Source organism: Bos javanicus, chromosome 25 (assembly GCF_032452875.1).
Source record: "Bos javanicus breed banteng chromosome 25, ARS-OSU_banteng_1.0, whole genome shotgun sequence".
NCBI classification, from domain to species: domain Eukaryota; kingdom Metazoa; phylum Chordata; class Mammalia; order Artiodactyla; family Bovidae; genus Bos; species Bos javanicus.
In genome coordinates this window covers 1,252,103-1,267,700 of record NC_083892.1, presented here as the reverse complement: position 1 = coordinate 1,267,700, position 15,598 = coordinate 1,252,103, and the positions used below count along the sequence as shown (strand labels likewise).

Below are 15,598 nucleotides of genomic sequence, written 5' to 3'. Positions count from 1 at the left end.
GGCCCTGCCTCCTGGCCTGGTTCCTGCAGGTTGTGAAGTCAGTCTCAAGTGTGTTCTCAGGCCACTTGGGGCGCATGGCAGGGCCAGGGGAGCATTTGTTTTGACATCAAGCAGAGCCACTGGTTTCTGACCTGCAGCCTACCTTCTGTCTCAGCTGAACACGTTATCTGAACAACACTCCTCGGTATCTGCGCCCAGATAAAAAGCAAAGTAACAGAAGTGCAAGATGCCTGGCACACAGGTGCTAAATCATTGCCACTTGCCCCTGGTCAATTCAAAAAGGATTTGATTCAGACTTCCACTTCTGGTTTTTCACTGAAGTTGACAAAAGAGTCCATTCTTATGAAAAAAGAAAAGACAGTATTTGTGTGGACAGAAGCAAAACGAAAACTTCCTTTCCTCCCCAAGCCTTTTCCTCCCAAACGCCGGCAGAGTTCTCCATGCATTAAGACTGAAACTGGAAAGCGGTCAGTAACCAAAGGAGCCTTCTCTGGCTGGGCTGTGATTGTACCTCAAATATAATGGAAATTTTTACTTTCCTGAAGTGAAAAACCTGGAAAAATTCCCTTACTGGTCCATACTCATCACTACAGGTGGAGATTTCCACCGTCTGTGCAACGAACAGCTCCTCCAAGAATGTTCCCCAAGGTTACAATTGACCTGCTCTCTGCCGGTCAAAGGGGCGGGAGAGGGAGGAGAGGCTGCCCGAAGCAGGCGGGGGATATCCTGGGCACGGGGAAACTTGAAGCACAGCCCAGAGGTGGCCTCGCCAGGAAGCTCCGGGCCAGAGGCAGGCCCAGGAGTCTGTGAAGCAGAGGAAACACACTTTTCACTCCTCTCCCAAACATCAGCACCACAGTTCAGCTTCATTATTCACTTTAGCAAACTTCTGCATGCTAAAACAGGAAAATACACAAGCTGTAAGCAGCACAATTTCTAACAAACTTCCATTTTACTGATGGGAACTGGATGGCTGTTCCAACCACGTTTGGGCAAGAATTAAGAACACATCTGAGGCCAGGCTAATCAGAAACCTTCCCCGTCAGCCCCACACTCAAGTGTGCAAGGGAAAGCAAACCGCCCCTTACCCACTGCCAACATTCTAACTTTAGTCTCACGTCCCATCCACGCCACATCACCTCACAGGCAGCCATTCACAGGGGACAGAGAGCTTCCAGTGCCTCACTCCATTTTAGCAGCTACACGTGGAGAGAGGGGAGCCATCCCCGGCACTCCTCAATTCACAGGGAAGGAAGGATGCCTCTCCAAGGAGAAAGCCGGTGAGAGGGGTACAGCGAGCAGACGGAGGTCAGAGGGCCAGGGGACCAAAGCCAGAGACTCTGACCGGACGTCAGAGCCAGTGCTTCTGAAGCCACAAACAGACCCTTGGAGGCTCACTAGCACTTACACATGGTAACTTAAGACATCTCTCTGAGTAGGAGTGAAAAACTGCTTTTTACAAAACAAAGCCATGAAAACAAATTAATGTTTTCCTAATCAATCAGCAATTTTCACACCAAAATAAACTTTTATGAGACAAGTTTTAACTTCTGAAGCATACAAAATTATCTCATGCTTACATCTCCAAGTGAGTATAGTTACACCAAAAGTCTTCACCCCCCACCACCTCCCCCCAAAAATGAGTAAGGCTATGACTTCAGAGGCCAGTCCTCTTCAGCTGAGAATGAGGCAGAAGTTAGCAAGTTTAACTGCACACATTTGACACAGATCTCCAAAATGGGTCCTCCACTAGCTTCTGAGGTATTTCCTTCTTAATATTATCAGGACCAGCTAACGATTTAAATTCCATCGCCCAAGGAACCAAGTGAAAGTTTTTCTCATGTGAAACTCACTAGAAAATGGTGTTACATATGCTATCTATAAAAGTGCTGCAAACTTGGCCTGAAACAGAATATTAAGAACAATTCACTTATACCATTAAGAAAAAACAGAATACTGAAATATAAACAGATACAAGCAGAAAACAATGGGGAACTGACACATGGTTTTCTTACTATTTTGATAGAGACGTCCTCAACAACCTGAGAATGCCAGGACAAATCCTGTGGACTGCTGCTCGTTTATGTCAGGTCATAAATGTTTTCACCACTTACTACGCTAGGGGAGGTGTTCTCATGGCACCCAAGGAAACCTTAGTAGAAACTCAAAGGGCCATGTCTTGAGGCCCTTAACACTCTCAAACCTAGCATACTTGAAGTAGAGGGTGATGGGCCCAAGCTGGACCCTCGGAATCATTCATTTTCGACTTATCAACCTTTCCCCACAAGAGTTTCAAAACTCCATTCCTTTGTTGTATTTTCACCATCTGAGGCTGAGGAAAAGATACAGCACGTAATTTCTCAATCCCTTTCTAAACTACTGTTTACTGTTTAAAATAGCCTACCATATAAATCACCCAAGCGCCTTTGAGGGGGGAAAAAAACCCAACCATCAGAAATCTATCCTATTTGTCCAAGGAAAGAATACTTACTGCCCCTTAACACAGTCGAAACACAGAAACAGTCTCTTTGGAGCAGGAAGAGAGCATGTCCCCTCCAAAGTGCCACTCAAAGTGCGGGTGCAGACACACGAGGGAACCCCAGCGGGGTGGAGGCAGGGAGGCATGAGGGAGGGGCCCCCCACCGGGGGCGCAAGGGCACACCCTGCAAGGGGACAGGGTCGCCTTACCTTTCCCGCGAGGCCCGGAGCTGCCCGCACCGCTGCTCCCCCCAGCGCAGGACGAGTCCTTCCTGAGCCTCTTGCTCTGCGGCCTCACGCTGGACCTGAGGAAGTGGTGCTGATCCTGGGGGCAGGCGGGTGGCGGGGACGGGGCCTGCGGGCCGCCCGAGGGGGCCTGGGGGCCGTCGCCGCGGTCCCGGGGGGTCTTGCCGTCCCTCTTTGTGCCGCCGCTCTCCTCGGCCGCGTCCCCGCCGCCAGGCCCCTCTCCTTCCAGCGAGTCTTCCTCGGCCGACCTCTTGCCCAGCCTCTTGAGCCCGTCCTCCCCGCCGCCGCCGTCTCCCAACTTCACTGTCATCCTGGCCGGGGCGGGGAGAGGGGGCCCGGGTGAGGCGCGGCCCGCAGCCTGCGAGAAGTTTAGCCGCACCGCTCCCCTCTCAACATGGCCGCCGTTGTTTGTTCCAGATCCCCTCCCGCGGCCCGCCCGCCCAAGCCCGGCCAGCGGGCCCGAGCCGCCGCCCGCCGGACCCCGGCCGGGACCCCCGCGCGCCCGCCCGCCCGACGCCCAGGAAACGGTGGCCGGCGACGCGGAGGCGGCGGGGCGGCAGCTGGGCGGCCGCGCCCGGACGGCCCTGTCCGCGCGGCGCCCCGGTCCAGGGTCGGAGAAGGGGCACTGGGCCCGGGTCGGGGTCCAGGGGTCCTGCAGCCACCTACCCTAAGGGCCCGCGGCTCATGGCCTGCGCGCCGGACAGCCCGCGCGCCGGCCTCGCTCCCCGCGCTGCCTGAGCCGGCCGGGCCTCGGCGCCCGAGCCCCTCGACCCCACCCCACCCCACCCCGCCCCCCAAAACGCGCGGGGCTCCGGGCCCGCGCACCTGCCCCGCACTCCGGCCCCCAAAGTTGGCTCCGGAGCGAGGGTGAGGGGCCCGGATCGACCCCGGCCGGGCAGAGGCGCGGGCTCGCCTGCGTGCACAGGGAACTCCATGGTGGCCCGAGGCTGCCAGTCCGCCTGCTTATTTTAAAACAGACATAAAGAATAATAAGCTCGGGGTTTCTGGGAGTCTTGCTTCCGAGGGTGGGAGATGTGTGCTGCTGCGGGGATTTACGAATTAAAAATGCTTTTGCAACAAAGGAGCCTGTTGTGTGGAACAGACTGGTGTCACCCGTGAAAGTGACAGACAGCACAGTAACCTCCAGGTAAGAATGGACAGAAGATAATTCTGTCAAAACGCTAGGTAACCATGAATAAAAATCCTGCGCTAACTTTGTGACTCTCTGTTGTGAGCAATGTCATTGACAAAATATGATGACTTTAAAAATGTTTGTTGCCCAAAAAGCAGATCCACTCAATTTATTCAAGGAGATTCAGGTACTATCAACGTTGTAAGTCCAGAAATAGTAATGTGCACATGCGATGAAGCAAGAAACCTAAAAACTAGATTCCTCAACAGGTGTTGATACTGTGCCCAAAGTGTGTTTGATATGCTCAACACGACTGCTGAGAAAAGGAAAATGAGAGCAAGACATCAAGGCCAACAATGAAATACAGTAACAGGAGTGTAAGGAACTCTCCTAGAAAGACTTGGAAATGATTAAAATCATAGTGATACCTACCACTGCTCAAAAGTATTATGCCTCAAAACTACCTGCTACAGCTTTCATCTGTTAAAATTGATGTCTATCATAAACCATCTGAATCCACGTCAGTTACAAATAAAAATTAAAAAGACCTGCCATGCCAAAGAATAGTAATGTAAGACAGATGCCCAAACTTAAAGGACTTCGTGGTAGTACAGGACATCTCACTATTCATCCCTTATCCTATCCGTTTCTACTTAAGAAACCTGGGTTATAACGTGGCGAACCCTACCTTCCAGGAACCAAGCCATCATCCCAAAGCTACCCACAGTCAACCCAGGACCCAAGTAGTGGTTCTATCAGCTACAACAGAATAAACTTGCCCGTTGGCCAAGCTAAATCTTGGGAGACACTACCTGAATACAGAAGAACGTGGCTTTTCAGAATTCAAAAGGTATTGACGTATTTCAGAGTCTTCCCTTGAGGGAAAAGGAAAACAGGAGATGGAATTCTCTCCAAGAGTCCCTCCAACCTTACTTCCTGACCGCGCACACAGGAGGGATCGCCTCAAGCCCCACCCCGGCAGGACACCACTTGTCACCTTCTGGGAAAGGAAAAGCAAAACCCACCTCCCTGGCTGACTTCTAGCTGCACACAAAGAGCTCCGTCAACCCAACACTCCTGGGTCCCGGCTCCCCGAGCCGCCCCGACGAAGCACCGCGTGCGTAACCACCGCCGTCAGGGCGCAGGCCGCTTCTCCCGCAGCCCCGCTCGGGCTGGGAGCCGGCCTCGCCGCGATAGCCAGTCGGGGCGGTCCACCCCTCCCGAGCCCCCAGCCTCCGGTCACCTTTTTCATCAACGCCTCGCAGCAGCCTGGCTTCCCGGGCCCGCCGGGGTCCTCCCGGGCGCCCGCAGAACCGGCCGAGTCGGGCAGCCCGGCCCCCGAGCGCCGGCTGCTGAGAGACCGCAACGCCGCTGTGGTCCTCCCGCCTCAGAAACAGTCGCCGAACGGCACTCGCCCCGGTACGTCCCCCTCGGCGGTCGGCGTGCGGCTGAGGAGGCTGCGGGCGCCGGTGCTGTCGCCCCTCAGCCTCCCTGAGGCCCGGCCCGCGGCGAACAGGAGCAGTTCCGGCTACGGCGGCCGGCGGAGTCCGCGGGGCCGACGCGCGGGGCGGGGCCGGGGCGGCGGGAGTGCGAGCCGGGGCGGGGCGACGCGCGCGGGGCCGAGCACGCCAAGGTTTCCAGCGGGCGCGCCCCCTCTAGGCGCCTTTCCATTGGTCAGAGGCGGGCGCGCGCGCTTACACGCAGGGACGCTGGGTGGGGGCGGAGGGCGGATCTGCGACGCGGGTAATGTTGTGACGCTAGCCTCGCGGCAGTGCGGACTGGTACGTCTCTTCGGATTGGTGGATCGGCAGCCAATAGAGTGAGAGCCTAGCCTGTGATTGGCCCGAGCCCTGTTGACGGATGCGTGAGAAGAAAACGCCGCCTCAGCTCTGAGTCTTGAATCCGGCGCGAACCGGGTTTTTACCGAAAAAGTGTGGAAGTGCGACTGAGGCAGATAAACACACCCTTTATTGGATTGAGTGTGAAGGCTTTCAAGTTTTTTAGTGCTGCCGATGGTGCTGGACGCTTAGGTTGTTTTTCTTCGTTTTGGCGATAAAGGAGTGGAGTTTATGGAGGAGGGATAAGAGTGATGGGGCTTAAGGGTACAAATTTGTTAAGGAGTAGTATGTAACGCACAATGTTACGCTTGCGTGCTCAGTCGTGTCCAACTCTGCGACCCGGTGGACTGTAACCCGCCAGGCTCCTCTGTCCATGGGATTTCCCAGGCAAGAATACTGGAGTGGGTTGCCATGTCCTCCTCCAGTGGATCTTCCTGACCCAGGGATCGAACCCCTGTCTCCTGCATTGGCAGGCGGATTCTTTACCACTGAGCCACCTGGAAAGCTTGCACAATATAATGGATACAGACAATAATACTGTACTGACTAATGTGATAAATATCTCTACAATCTAATCACATAATATATAATGGGTCAAAGTAAGATTTTGTACACCTTAAATTTACGCGATATTACATATTAAATTTATTCAGTAAAATCCTAGTGTTCATGAAAATGGGTTTTTTAAAATAGAATCTTCCTTGTATGCTTAACAAGTGAAAGACCTTTGCTGCTGTTTGCTATAGTAAGTTTTCTTAGTAACGTAGCTTTTTCTTTTAAAATTAGTTTAACCCACCAGACCGTTAGAGCAGGACGGCACGTTGATAATACCTTAGGGAATGCAGTCAGCCGCCAAGGTTAGGGAAAAGGTTAGTTTCTAACTAAATGAACTCGTACTTTCTACTCTACGCTATTTTCTCTCTAATGGCGTCCATAAGCCTCCCCCCTCAAAGCACTGAACCAGCTTCAAGGAACTATGTTGAATCAACTGACTTTTCTCAGAAATACTCTTGAACGGTACCCTCTTGGAGACAAATCAGAATCTAGCAAACCTTTCGGGGTCCAAGCAATAAGATTAACCAGAGGAGAGAATCTTAAAGATGGCGTTCTCCTTTCCCAGTCTCCCTGCTGCCTTCCTCCTGACTGACCTATGTGGTTGGAAAAACTGAACTACAGGGGCGGGTCGCGAACCGACCGTGTATCCCCATCACATACAGAATACACTAGCTTCCCTTCTCTGGGCAGAAAGGCATATTCTGTCCCCTCGGCCCCCTCTGCGAGCTAGCGTTGTGGGCTCTAGACAACCATCGAGAAAGGGGGAAATTGCCCTGCACAGCCCAGGAGCTCGCCACTCGCGGGAGGAATCCTGCCCTCGGCTGCGTACGAACGTTTCCGAGCGTCTTCGGCTCTTTCCGGCCTCTCGGGGCGCTTCGGCTGGTCTCGGCGTCCGCCCGCTCGGCTTCGGCTGTATCCGAGCTGGGCTCGCGGCCGTTGTCCCGGCAACGCGCGGCGGCGCAGCGGCCCAGCCAAGGCGAGTGCGGCCCCCGGGCTGGGACCCAGGAGTAGGGGGTCTGGGGGCCCGGAGCCTCAGGACAGGGCAACGACGAGGCAGGGCCGGGGATGGGCTCGCGAGGCCGAGGGCCGGGACGGCTCGGGGAGTCTGGCGGGTCCGGGAGCCCGGAGCCTGGGCCCGGGAGAAGGGCGACGCCGAGGCGCGCCGGACTCTCTTCTCCGCCTCCTGGATTATCTTCGCCCAGAAACCCTGCCTGGGCAGATCGCCCGAGCGGTGGCCGATCAGGCCAAGGCTTAGGGGTGCGGGGCGGGTGTCTGAGGGCTCAGTGCGCGGCGAGGTCCGATTGAGGGCCGCGTGGCGGCGCGAGGCCGGGAGAGCGGAGCTGGAGGGGAGGGGAGGGGACGGGGGCCCGGAAGGGATTCAAAAAACCACCTTCTGCGCTGTCAGTTCTGTGGCCCGCGGGACTGCGCGGTCGAGCCGGAGATGGTGTTTCTTCATGTCCACGGGATGCAGCTATGAGCCTGCATTGACGAGGGTCGGGGGCGGTGGTTCAGAGTGAGGCTTTTCGGGGTGTCTTCCAGTGCCCTCCACTGCGCCCCTCCACCCAGCCCCCGTTGCCTCAAAGTCCTTCTGGTTCCCTCCCACAGCGTCTCCAAGCAGTGATGCAACTGAAGTCATCCTTAGTACCACAAGCCGTTGCTTCCCAAAAGGTGGCTTACCTGAAGACTGAAGAGGTTGCACGGCTGGAGGTGAGAGGAGCAAAAAGGTGAGAAGTGGAATTTTTTTTTCTTTCCTCCACAGTTTATATATTGACAAACGGCATTATGTTCAAGAGGTACCCTGCCTTTAGGAAAGGAAGTGCCCTTGTTTCTGAACCGATGCCATTAATGGATGCGATTTCATTGTTAGTCATCTCTCCTTCTTGTTTTCTTTGATAACTTTTGTTTGTAAGAGCACATGTGTATGTGCGTGCTCAGTTGCTTCAGTCGTGTCTAACTCTTTGTGACCCCATGGACTGGAGCCCGCCAGTCTCCTCTGTCCATGGGATTTTCCAGGCAGGAGTACTAGAGTGGGTTGCCATGCCCTTCTCCAGGGGATCTTCTAGATCCAGGGATCCAACCCAAGTCTCGTGTATTTCAGGCAGATTCTTTACCAACTGAGCCACGAGGAAAGCCTTGGTACACAGGTAGCATTTACTGCTGCTGCTGCTAAGTCACTTCAATCGTGTCCGACTCTGTTCGACCCCATAGACGGCAGCCCACCAGGCTCCCCCATCCCTGGGATGCTCCAGGCAAGAACACTGGAGTGAGTTGCCATTTCCTTCTCCAATGCATAAAAGTGAAAAGTGAAAGGGAAGTCTCTCAGTCATGTTGGACTCTTAGCGACCCCATGGACTGCATCCTACTGGGCTCCTCCGTCCACGGGATTTTCCAAGCAAGAGTACTGGACTGGGTTGCCATTGCCTTCTCCCAGGTAGCATTTATTCACTGTATAAAACTGGATTCATTCACCCTGGCCTGACCCCAATTTCTGCAACTAACAAGACATCAAAAGCCTCTCTCCTTGCTAGTAAGTATGTCCATCAGAGATTCATGTACTGGGGCCTGTTTGGTGGAGGCAGTGTTCTGGGGCCGGGTATGCTCCGGTGGCCCCTCACTCTGTGGGTCAGGTAATTGGGTGAGGAGTGGAGGATGGTCAGTCAATCACAGACTTACAGTACAGTCTAAATGGAGAATACAGGGTTCTCTGAGGACACTGGGCAGAAGCCCAGGACGACCTGGTGGAAAGAGGGTCCTGAGTACCCAGTGCAGGGGTGTGAGGGGGAGAGCCTCTGGGAGAGCCCCAGCAGGAAGAAAGTAACTTAAAGATCTTCTAGCATACTCGCTCCTTACAAAGTGATGTTCGAAATAAAAGATAGAGGAAATCAGGTTTAACTTTTCCAAGTGCTCTTATAATTCTTTTTCCGTCATTACAAGAAGATTGATATGTTACTCATTTTTCCAAGGCATATTTTCAGAGAGTAAACTTGTTAAACATGAGTAAGAATTTCCTGTAGCCCAGAATTTAGACCCTTGGTGGCTGCAACATGTTAGAACTCAGTGTAAAAGGCTTCCTTGCTGTGTTAATCTGCCCAATTTTTAACCCAGTGTGTCTCATTGTGGCTCTGTGTGAACGATTGCATGAAGTCTTTACTCAAGGAATCCAGAGCCCTGGACCAGTGCACATGTCCCCTAAGTGGAGTGTGTGCAGCTGGCCATGGATCCTACCCCCACAGACCCCAGTCTCCCATCCCCCCAGCTCCTCCGGCCAGTGCCCAGCCATCTATCAGGAGCCTGAATGGGTGCTTTTCAGCACCCATTAAACTCACCACCAGCTTGTGGTGGTGACTTTAGTGGTCAGGGTATATTTTCATAAAAGAAAGATACGCATTTGAAATGTGACTGTTCATTTGTACTCTCCTGCCTTCCAGCTTCTAGAAAAACAGGGTCTCCCTCTCTGAACCCAAAATGAGCCTGCATGGCTTTCTCTGATACAACTGTTGTATTGCTCAAAGCAAATGGCGTAGCCTGTTCCCTTCTCCAGTGATGGAATTTTGTAGGTGCTGGATAGCTTTTTTTGCAGTTTTTCTGTTGTGGTTAAATATACGTAAGATTTACTATTTTAACCATATATAAGTATATAGTTCGATGACAACATTAAGTACCTTCACACTGTTGTGTGGTCATCGCTACCAGTCTTTCGAAACAGAAACCTTATATATAATAAACACTAATTGCCCATCACCACCTGTAGCAGGCCCTGGCAACCACCAGTCTACTTTCTTTTTTCTTTTTTAAAGATTTTTTTGATGTGGGCCATTTTTAAAGTCTTTATTGAATTTGTTACAGAATTGCTTCTTGTTTTTACATTTTGGTTTTTTGGTCATGAAGCATGTGTGATCTTAGCTCCTGCAGTGCCTGCATTGGAAGGCGGAGGCATTGAATTTGGTGACTCTTAAGTACCTCATATAAGTGAATCATGCATTATTTGTTCTTTTTGAGTCTGATTTATTTCACTTCTTCTAGGTTCATCCATGCTGTAACATGTGTCAGAACTTCATCCCATTGTAAGGCTGCATTGTATGGATATACCACATTTTGTTTATCCATTCATTTGTTGATAGGCATTTGGGTTGTTTCCACCTTTTCACTATGAATAATGCTGCTATGAATATTGTGTTCAAGGATCTGTTCATATCCCTGCTTTCGATTCTTATGGGTTTGTGTCCAGAACTGAATTGCTGGATAATGTGATGATCCTGTGTGTGAGCCTGAGGGACCCACCAGACTGCTTTCCACAGCATCTGCACCATTTTACATTCCCACCAGCAGTGCACAAGGCTTCCAGTTGCCTCATCAACACTTTTTACTTTCTGTTTTTTTGATAATAGCCATCCTGAGGGGGATGAAGTTGAATAATTTCAAATGATAGCAACCACCCCAAAGAGACTTTTCTGGGCTAGTTTGCTTCCCCAGACTGACTCTAGGATGTGAACAAATGAGTGGCAGTCAGACAGTCATTCCATTCACCCTCCTGCCCCTCACACACAGGGACAACGTGCACATCTCTTAGGGAAGGAAAGAGAAAGAGATGTTAGGTAACTGATCAAGCTTATTTTTTCCCCAGTTGCCCTGTGGCCTTGCTTCCTCCCACTCCCTGACAGATGAATCCTTTGCTTCCTGCCACCGCAAGAGGACAGCAGGGACCACCTTGGTTTTCTGTCAAAAACTGGGGGTTAGGTTTTTCTGCACATTTCTCTTCTGTGCAACAGTTTGCTTTTTTTGGTTTGTTGTTTGAAAATATTGCTTAAAGGGGAACTGTAAAAATATGAATTGTCCTTGTTATGATTAGAATAAAAATGATCAAGGGTGGCACGTGTGGTCTAGTCTGCAGGCTTCATTTCTTTACTGTTTTGATGGCAACGTGTGTTATTCTTTTCCGTCACACCCCAGGCCTAATCCCTTGCTTCTAATTGTGTTTCCCACATTAGAGATCTCTTCCACATAAATTGCGTGCATCGGTCTGAAGGAGTGTTGATAAGGCTGTTGATAACTTGCCTGATGTCTTATGATTGTGGGTTTGTGTTACCTTTTTTTCCTAATTCCATATGTAGGAGTTTTGTTCAAAACCAACAGGACTTGTTTTTTCCCCAGCAGGTTTCGGTGCTGAGCAGGCCTGCGTTCCATCATGGCCCTCTACTTTGACCACCGCATAGAAGCCCCAGACACAGTTGGGTCTCCGTCCCACATTGGCTGGCATCCCATCTACCCGTTCTTGGCGGTTGCTTCTGTTAGCACAACCTCAGGAGGCAGCGTGGATGTGTATCTGGAGCAAGTGAGTGTGGAAAGCAGCAATCTGACTGCAGTGGCATCTGGCTCTTGTCTTGTTCTTTTGTTCTGGTGTGTTTGTGTGTCTGTGTGTGTGTGTGTGTCTCACGAGGTCCAAATTCTCAACACTGTAAAAGCCCTGTTATATAAGTAATTCTTTTACCCTTATTATTTAGTTTTGGGTACACAGTTAGGGATGCTTGAGACAGAATCCACCGTCAGTTCACAGTCACCACCAGGGCTGTCTGTCCCCACCTCGCCAGCCTTGTTGGGTCACACCAGCCTTCGAAACTGTTCGTTTCCTGGAGCGGCCATAACAAATTACCACGGATTGGATGCCTTAAAATAACAGAAGTTTATCCTCTCATAGTTATGGGGCCAGAAACCCCCAGCCCGGGGCTGGCAGGGCCCTGCCCTCTGAAGGCTCGAATGGAGGGTGTGTACCCTGCTGCACATTGGCTTTGGTGCAGCCTGCAGTCTTCAGTGCCCCCTAGCTGTGGCGGGCTCTCTTTCCTCCTCATGTAAGGATACCAGTCATACTGGACCAGGGCCCACTCTAATGACCTCGTCTGAGCTTGGTCATCTGCAAAGACCCTGGTTTCATAGGTCATGTCACAAGAACCAGGGGTTTAGGAACCAGCATATCTTTGGGGGCCACACAACTCCATAACAGGAACTTTCTAGAAGCTCTTACTTCACCAAGGAAAATGGATTTCCTTTCCCGCCCCCTGCCCCACCCTCCCCGGAAATCTACCTCTCATGCTTTGGGTCCGCACCTGCTATCCCCTCCCCACACATGGCACCCTCCTGTGATGTCCTCCGGAGAGCACACCCAAGGGGCTTCCTCACCCAGCCTGCTGCGTCCAGCCTCCCCCATCCCCGACTGGCCTCCTCTCCCTCCATCCCTTCCTCCTCCTGAGGCTACGTTACCATCTCTTGGGGGACAACTCACAGGCCTGCGGTCCAGCCCACCAGTCCCACTGGACCACCAAGGAATTCCATAGATAAAACTTCAAAATTCAGAAAATTTAAAGCACACTATTACAAAACTTCATGTGTTTCTAATTGGCAGAAGGAAAACTGTAGGATTTCAAAATTATGATTTATTCGATGATAAGAAGGTCACAGATATAGCAGGTATAACTGGAGATTGGTAGGAAGAGCCCAGTAGAAGTGCTGAGAAACAAAACTGAGTTAATCTCTGAAAACACACACGTTTATACTTTTAACCTGCTGCCTTTGAAAATTCTAGAAAACATGAGAATACAAGAGCACATATCTTACTAACTCTTAGAGCAATGACATTGTCCTATATCTCAAAGCTTCCGGAAAACTCCACTGTTCACTTGTGAGAGAACGAGAGTTAACAAGGCAAACCACATCCTAGTATCATTCTGAAAATGACTTTGGCTTTGCAGACCTCAAAAAGGTTCTTAGGGTCACCTAGTCACACTTTGAGAACCTTAGGTCAACACACTTCACCTGCTGGCCCAGCACTTGCTTTTGTAAATAAAGTTTTATTGGTAAGCTGGTTTGTGGGGTCAGTTAAATGTTTGCCTTGTGCTGTCATAGTTCAGCTGAGGCAATATGGGTGTTTCTATGACAATTAAATAGACTGTTTCCTTAATAAGCAGCTTGTTATATCCTCTACCTGATATCATTCCACTGATGAGGCAGAAATGCTTAGTCGCCGCCATTCCCTGTAATAAGGGCTTTACCTTGTGTGTCGCAGGGCGAGCGCGTGCCAGACATGCATGTCGAGAGGTCGTTCCGGGTCACCTGCCTATGCTGGCACCCAACGCGGCTGATCCTGGCTATTGGCTGGGAGTCTGGAGAAGTGGTCATGTTTAACAAGCAGGACAAGGAGCAGCATGCAGTCCCCGCCACGCACACAGCCGACATTGCCATCCTCGCCTGGAGCCCCAACGGGAACTGCCTAGTGTCGGGGGACAGGGTGAGCAGACGCGCGGCGGCCCGCTCGGGGTCTCAGCCTTGCCCTATCTGTGCTCTCAGGGATGCGGGAGGCTCTCAGGGACCAGGTTATTAGCGACGTGTGGTTGCCGGGCTCCGCTGACCTTGTCAGCTGTAACGGAAGGCTGTGTTTTATGTTGGGAGCAAGATTTGAAAGCTTTATTCTACCTTCTCACTCTGTGGCAGAAGTGTGTAATTTTGTAAATGAACATCTCTAGATACCCACATTCACACGGATGGTGCGGTGCCTCAGGTACCCCGAACCCCAGTTGCCCTCTGAGCATATCGCTTTGTTGCCCAGGAGTCCCTGGTCCCCATCATCTGGCCTGGGGCCTCCTAAGCATGTGGACGTGCCCCCAGGGGACACTGGAGAGGTCGTTCCTCATTGTAAGGGAGAGGGTGCTTTCTGCTGGCATCCGGTGGGTGGAGGCCAGAGTTACTGCTCAGGATCCGCCAGCGCTCAGGGCAGACCCCACCGCAGAGAGTCACCAGCCAGAGACGTCCGCAGGGCCTGGGCTGAGAGGCCTGCTCTAGACCTTTTGATTCAAAAGGGACAGTAGAAAGTGTACGGTGTGTTTATTTCTTTTACACTTTCAAGGTAATACGTTTGCATGTTTCAGAACTCAAACAATGCTAAAAGGTACATGCTGAGAACACTCTCCTCATCACCCCACCCTGCCCCTGGCACCTGCGGCTCCTTCATGTCTCTCTGGGTTCCCATGGGAACACACAGGAGCATGCAGTGCATTCTCTCCCCAGCTTCCAGCTTTGAAAAATCACAAACGTTAGAGGAAGGAGCAGCACAAGGAATACCCTTGTGCCCTTGCTGTGAGTTCAGTAGCTGTTAACATTTCGACACATTAGCTCTCTGGGTGTCTGTACTCCCCCTGCGCATTGGGGAGTTTGTCACAGATGTCACACTTCACCCCTCGATGCGTTGGCATCCGTGTCCTCGGCGCGTAACCACGTGTGCTGTCGCACAGGAGGGCAAGGCCCGCGCGCTCCCCGCCGCGGTCGGTGTGGCGCTCCTCCTGCCGTCCTGGTAGCCCATCCTCACCTGGGGCTGCCTCGCGCTCTCTGCCTCTGCTGCCGTTCCTCTTTTGTCTCCTCCCATCGTAACACTGGGAGTGTAACTTTTGTCTCCTTCCATCCCTGCTCTCTTCTTTTGTCTCTCTCTCTCGTTTGGTCTTTGATGACATCGACATTTTGAGGGGTCCAGTTCGTAACTGTGTAGCGAGTCCCTTGGTTCAGGTCCGTGTGGCTGTTTCCTGACCGCTGTGAGTGCCTTCACACGGGGACACAGTCCCCTCCCTGTTTTCCTGGATCCTTGTCACGTGAGGGGCAGCACCTGTCACACACTGTGATGTTTCAGGCTTTTCATCAGAAGCCGTGTCTTCCACTCTCCACGGCAGCGCACAGCAAGCCTCCTCACTCTCTTTAGACCTGCCCTTTGTGCCACGAACCTGTTATTATTTGCCTTCGCAGCCTCTGTGGGAAGCAGTCTTCAGTTCTTCGCTGGACGGTGACACGACAGCTGGCCTCATGCTTTTGTCCTTTCTCATGTGTGAACCTTTAGAGAAAGTCCTGGAGGGAGGTGGGACCCAGGGCGTGCCCTTGTGGTTTGATCGGTGTGCCCAGAGCTCCCTCCGCGGGGCTTGACCGGCTCACACCAACCCACGCGTGTGTCGTGACCAAGCTCAGGATCTTGGAGAAGTGCTGTCTCGGTTGTGTCCCAGTTTGCATGCGTTTCTCTTCCTCCTGAGGGTAAATGTTACCTAGAAAGCCATTTATACTTAATTTCTACTCATACTGCCTCTTCCCTATTCTACTTATTCCTTTTTTCCAGACATTTCTTGTTTTTCTGTTTGATTCACACCTGGTGACGTTGCCCCACCCCAGGCTCCTTCTCCTGTGGGCTCCTACCCCTTCCTCATCTCCCTGCTCTGAAGATCCCCCATGGGGATAAAAGGAGTCAGGGTCCTTGAACATCACCATTTGCATCTTGAAGAAAGGAGAAACAACTGACATAGTGGATGACTCGAGCGTGACCTGG

The 15,598-nt window shown here is 51.9% G+C and overlaps 2 protein-coding genes across 9 annotated transcripts in view; one reads left to right on the top strand and one right to left on the bottom strand.

The window, feature by feature from the left end:
• The window catches only part of CRAMP1 (cramped chromatin regulator homolog 1), a 44,020-nt gene extending 38,833 nt beyond the window's left edge, over positions 1-5,187 (bottom strand). Inside the window, exons 1-2 of one of the 2 annotated variants that reach the window (XM_061400737.1) lie at positions 5,100-5,187; positions 2,689-3,035 (exon numbers count right to left, since the gene is read on the bottom strand). In XM_061400737.1, the coding sequence (XP_061256721.1) occupies positions 2,689-3,034 (346 nt within the window). In that variant the 5' untranslated portion in view covers position 3,035; positions 5,100-5,187. Of the gene's footprint in view, positions 1-2,688; positions 3,168-5,099 lie in introns of those variants that run through there. The other variant, XM_061400738.1, reaches the window with a different exon arrangement.
• Positions 5,188-7,175: 1,988 nt separating this feature from the next.
• The window catches only part of IFT140 (intraflagellar transport 140), a 56,931-nt gene continuing 48,508 nt past the window's right edge, over positions 7,176-15,598 (top strand). For 3 of the 7 annotated variants that reach the window (XM_061400717.1, XM_061400710.1, XM_061400711.1), the window contains exons 1-4: positions 7,176-7,263; positions 7,855-7,973; positions 11,401-11,581; positions 13,307-13,528. In XM_061400717.1, coding sequence (XP_061256701.1) covers positions 11,435-11,581; positions 13,307-13,528 — 369 coding nt within the window. In that variant the 5' untranslated portion in view covers positions 7,176-7,263; positions 7,855-7,973; positions 11,401-11,434. Of the gene's footprint in view, positions 7,264-7,418; positions 7,507-7,854; positions 7,974-11,400; positions 11,582-13,306; positions 13,529-15,598 lie in introns of those variants that run through there. The other 4 variants (XM_061400716.1, XM_061400714.1, XM_061400712.1 and 1 more) reach the window with 4 other exon arrangements.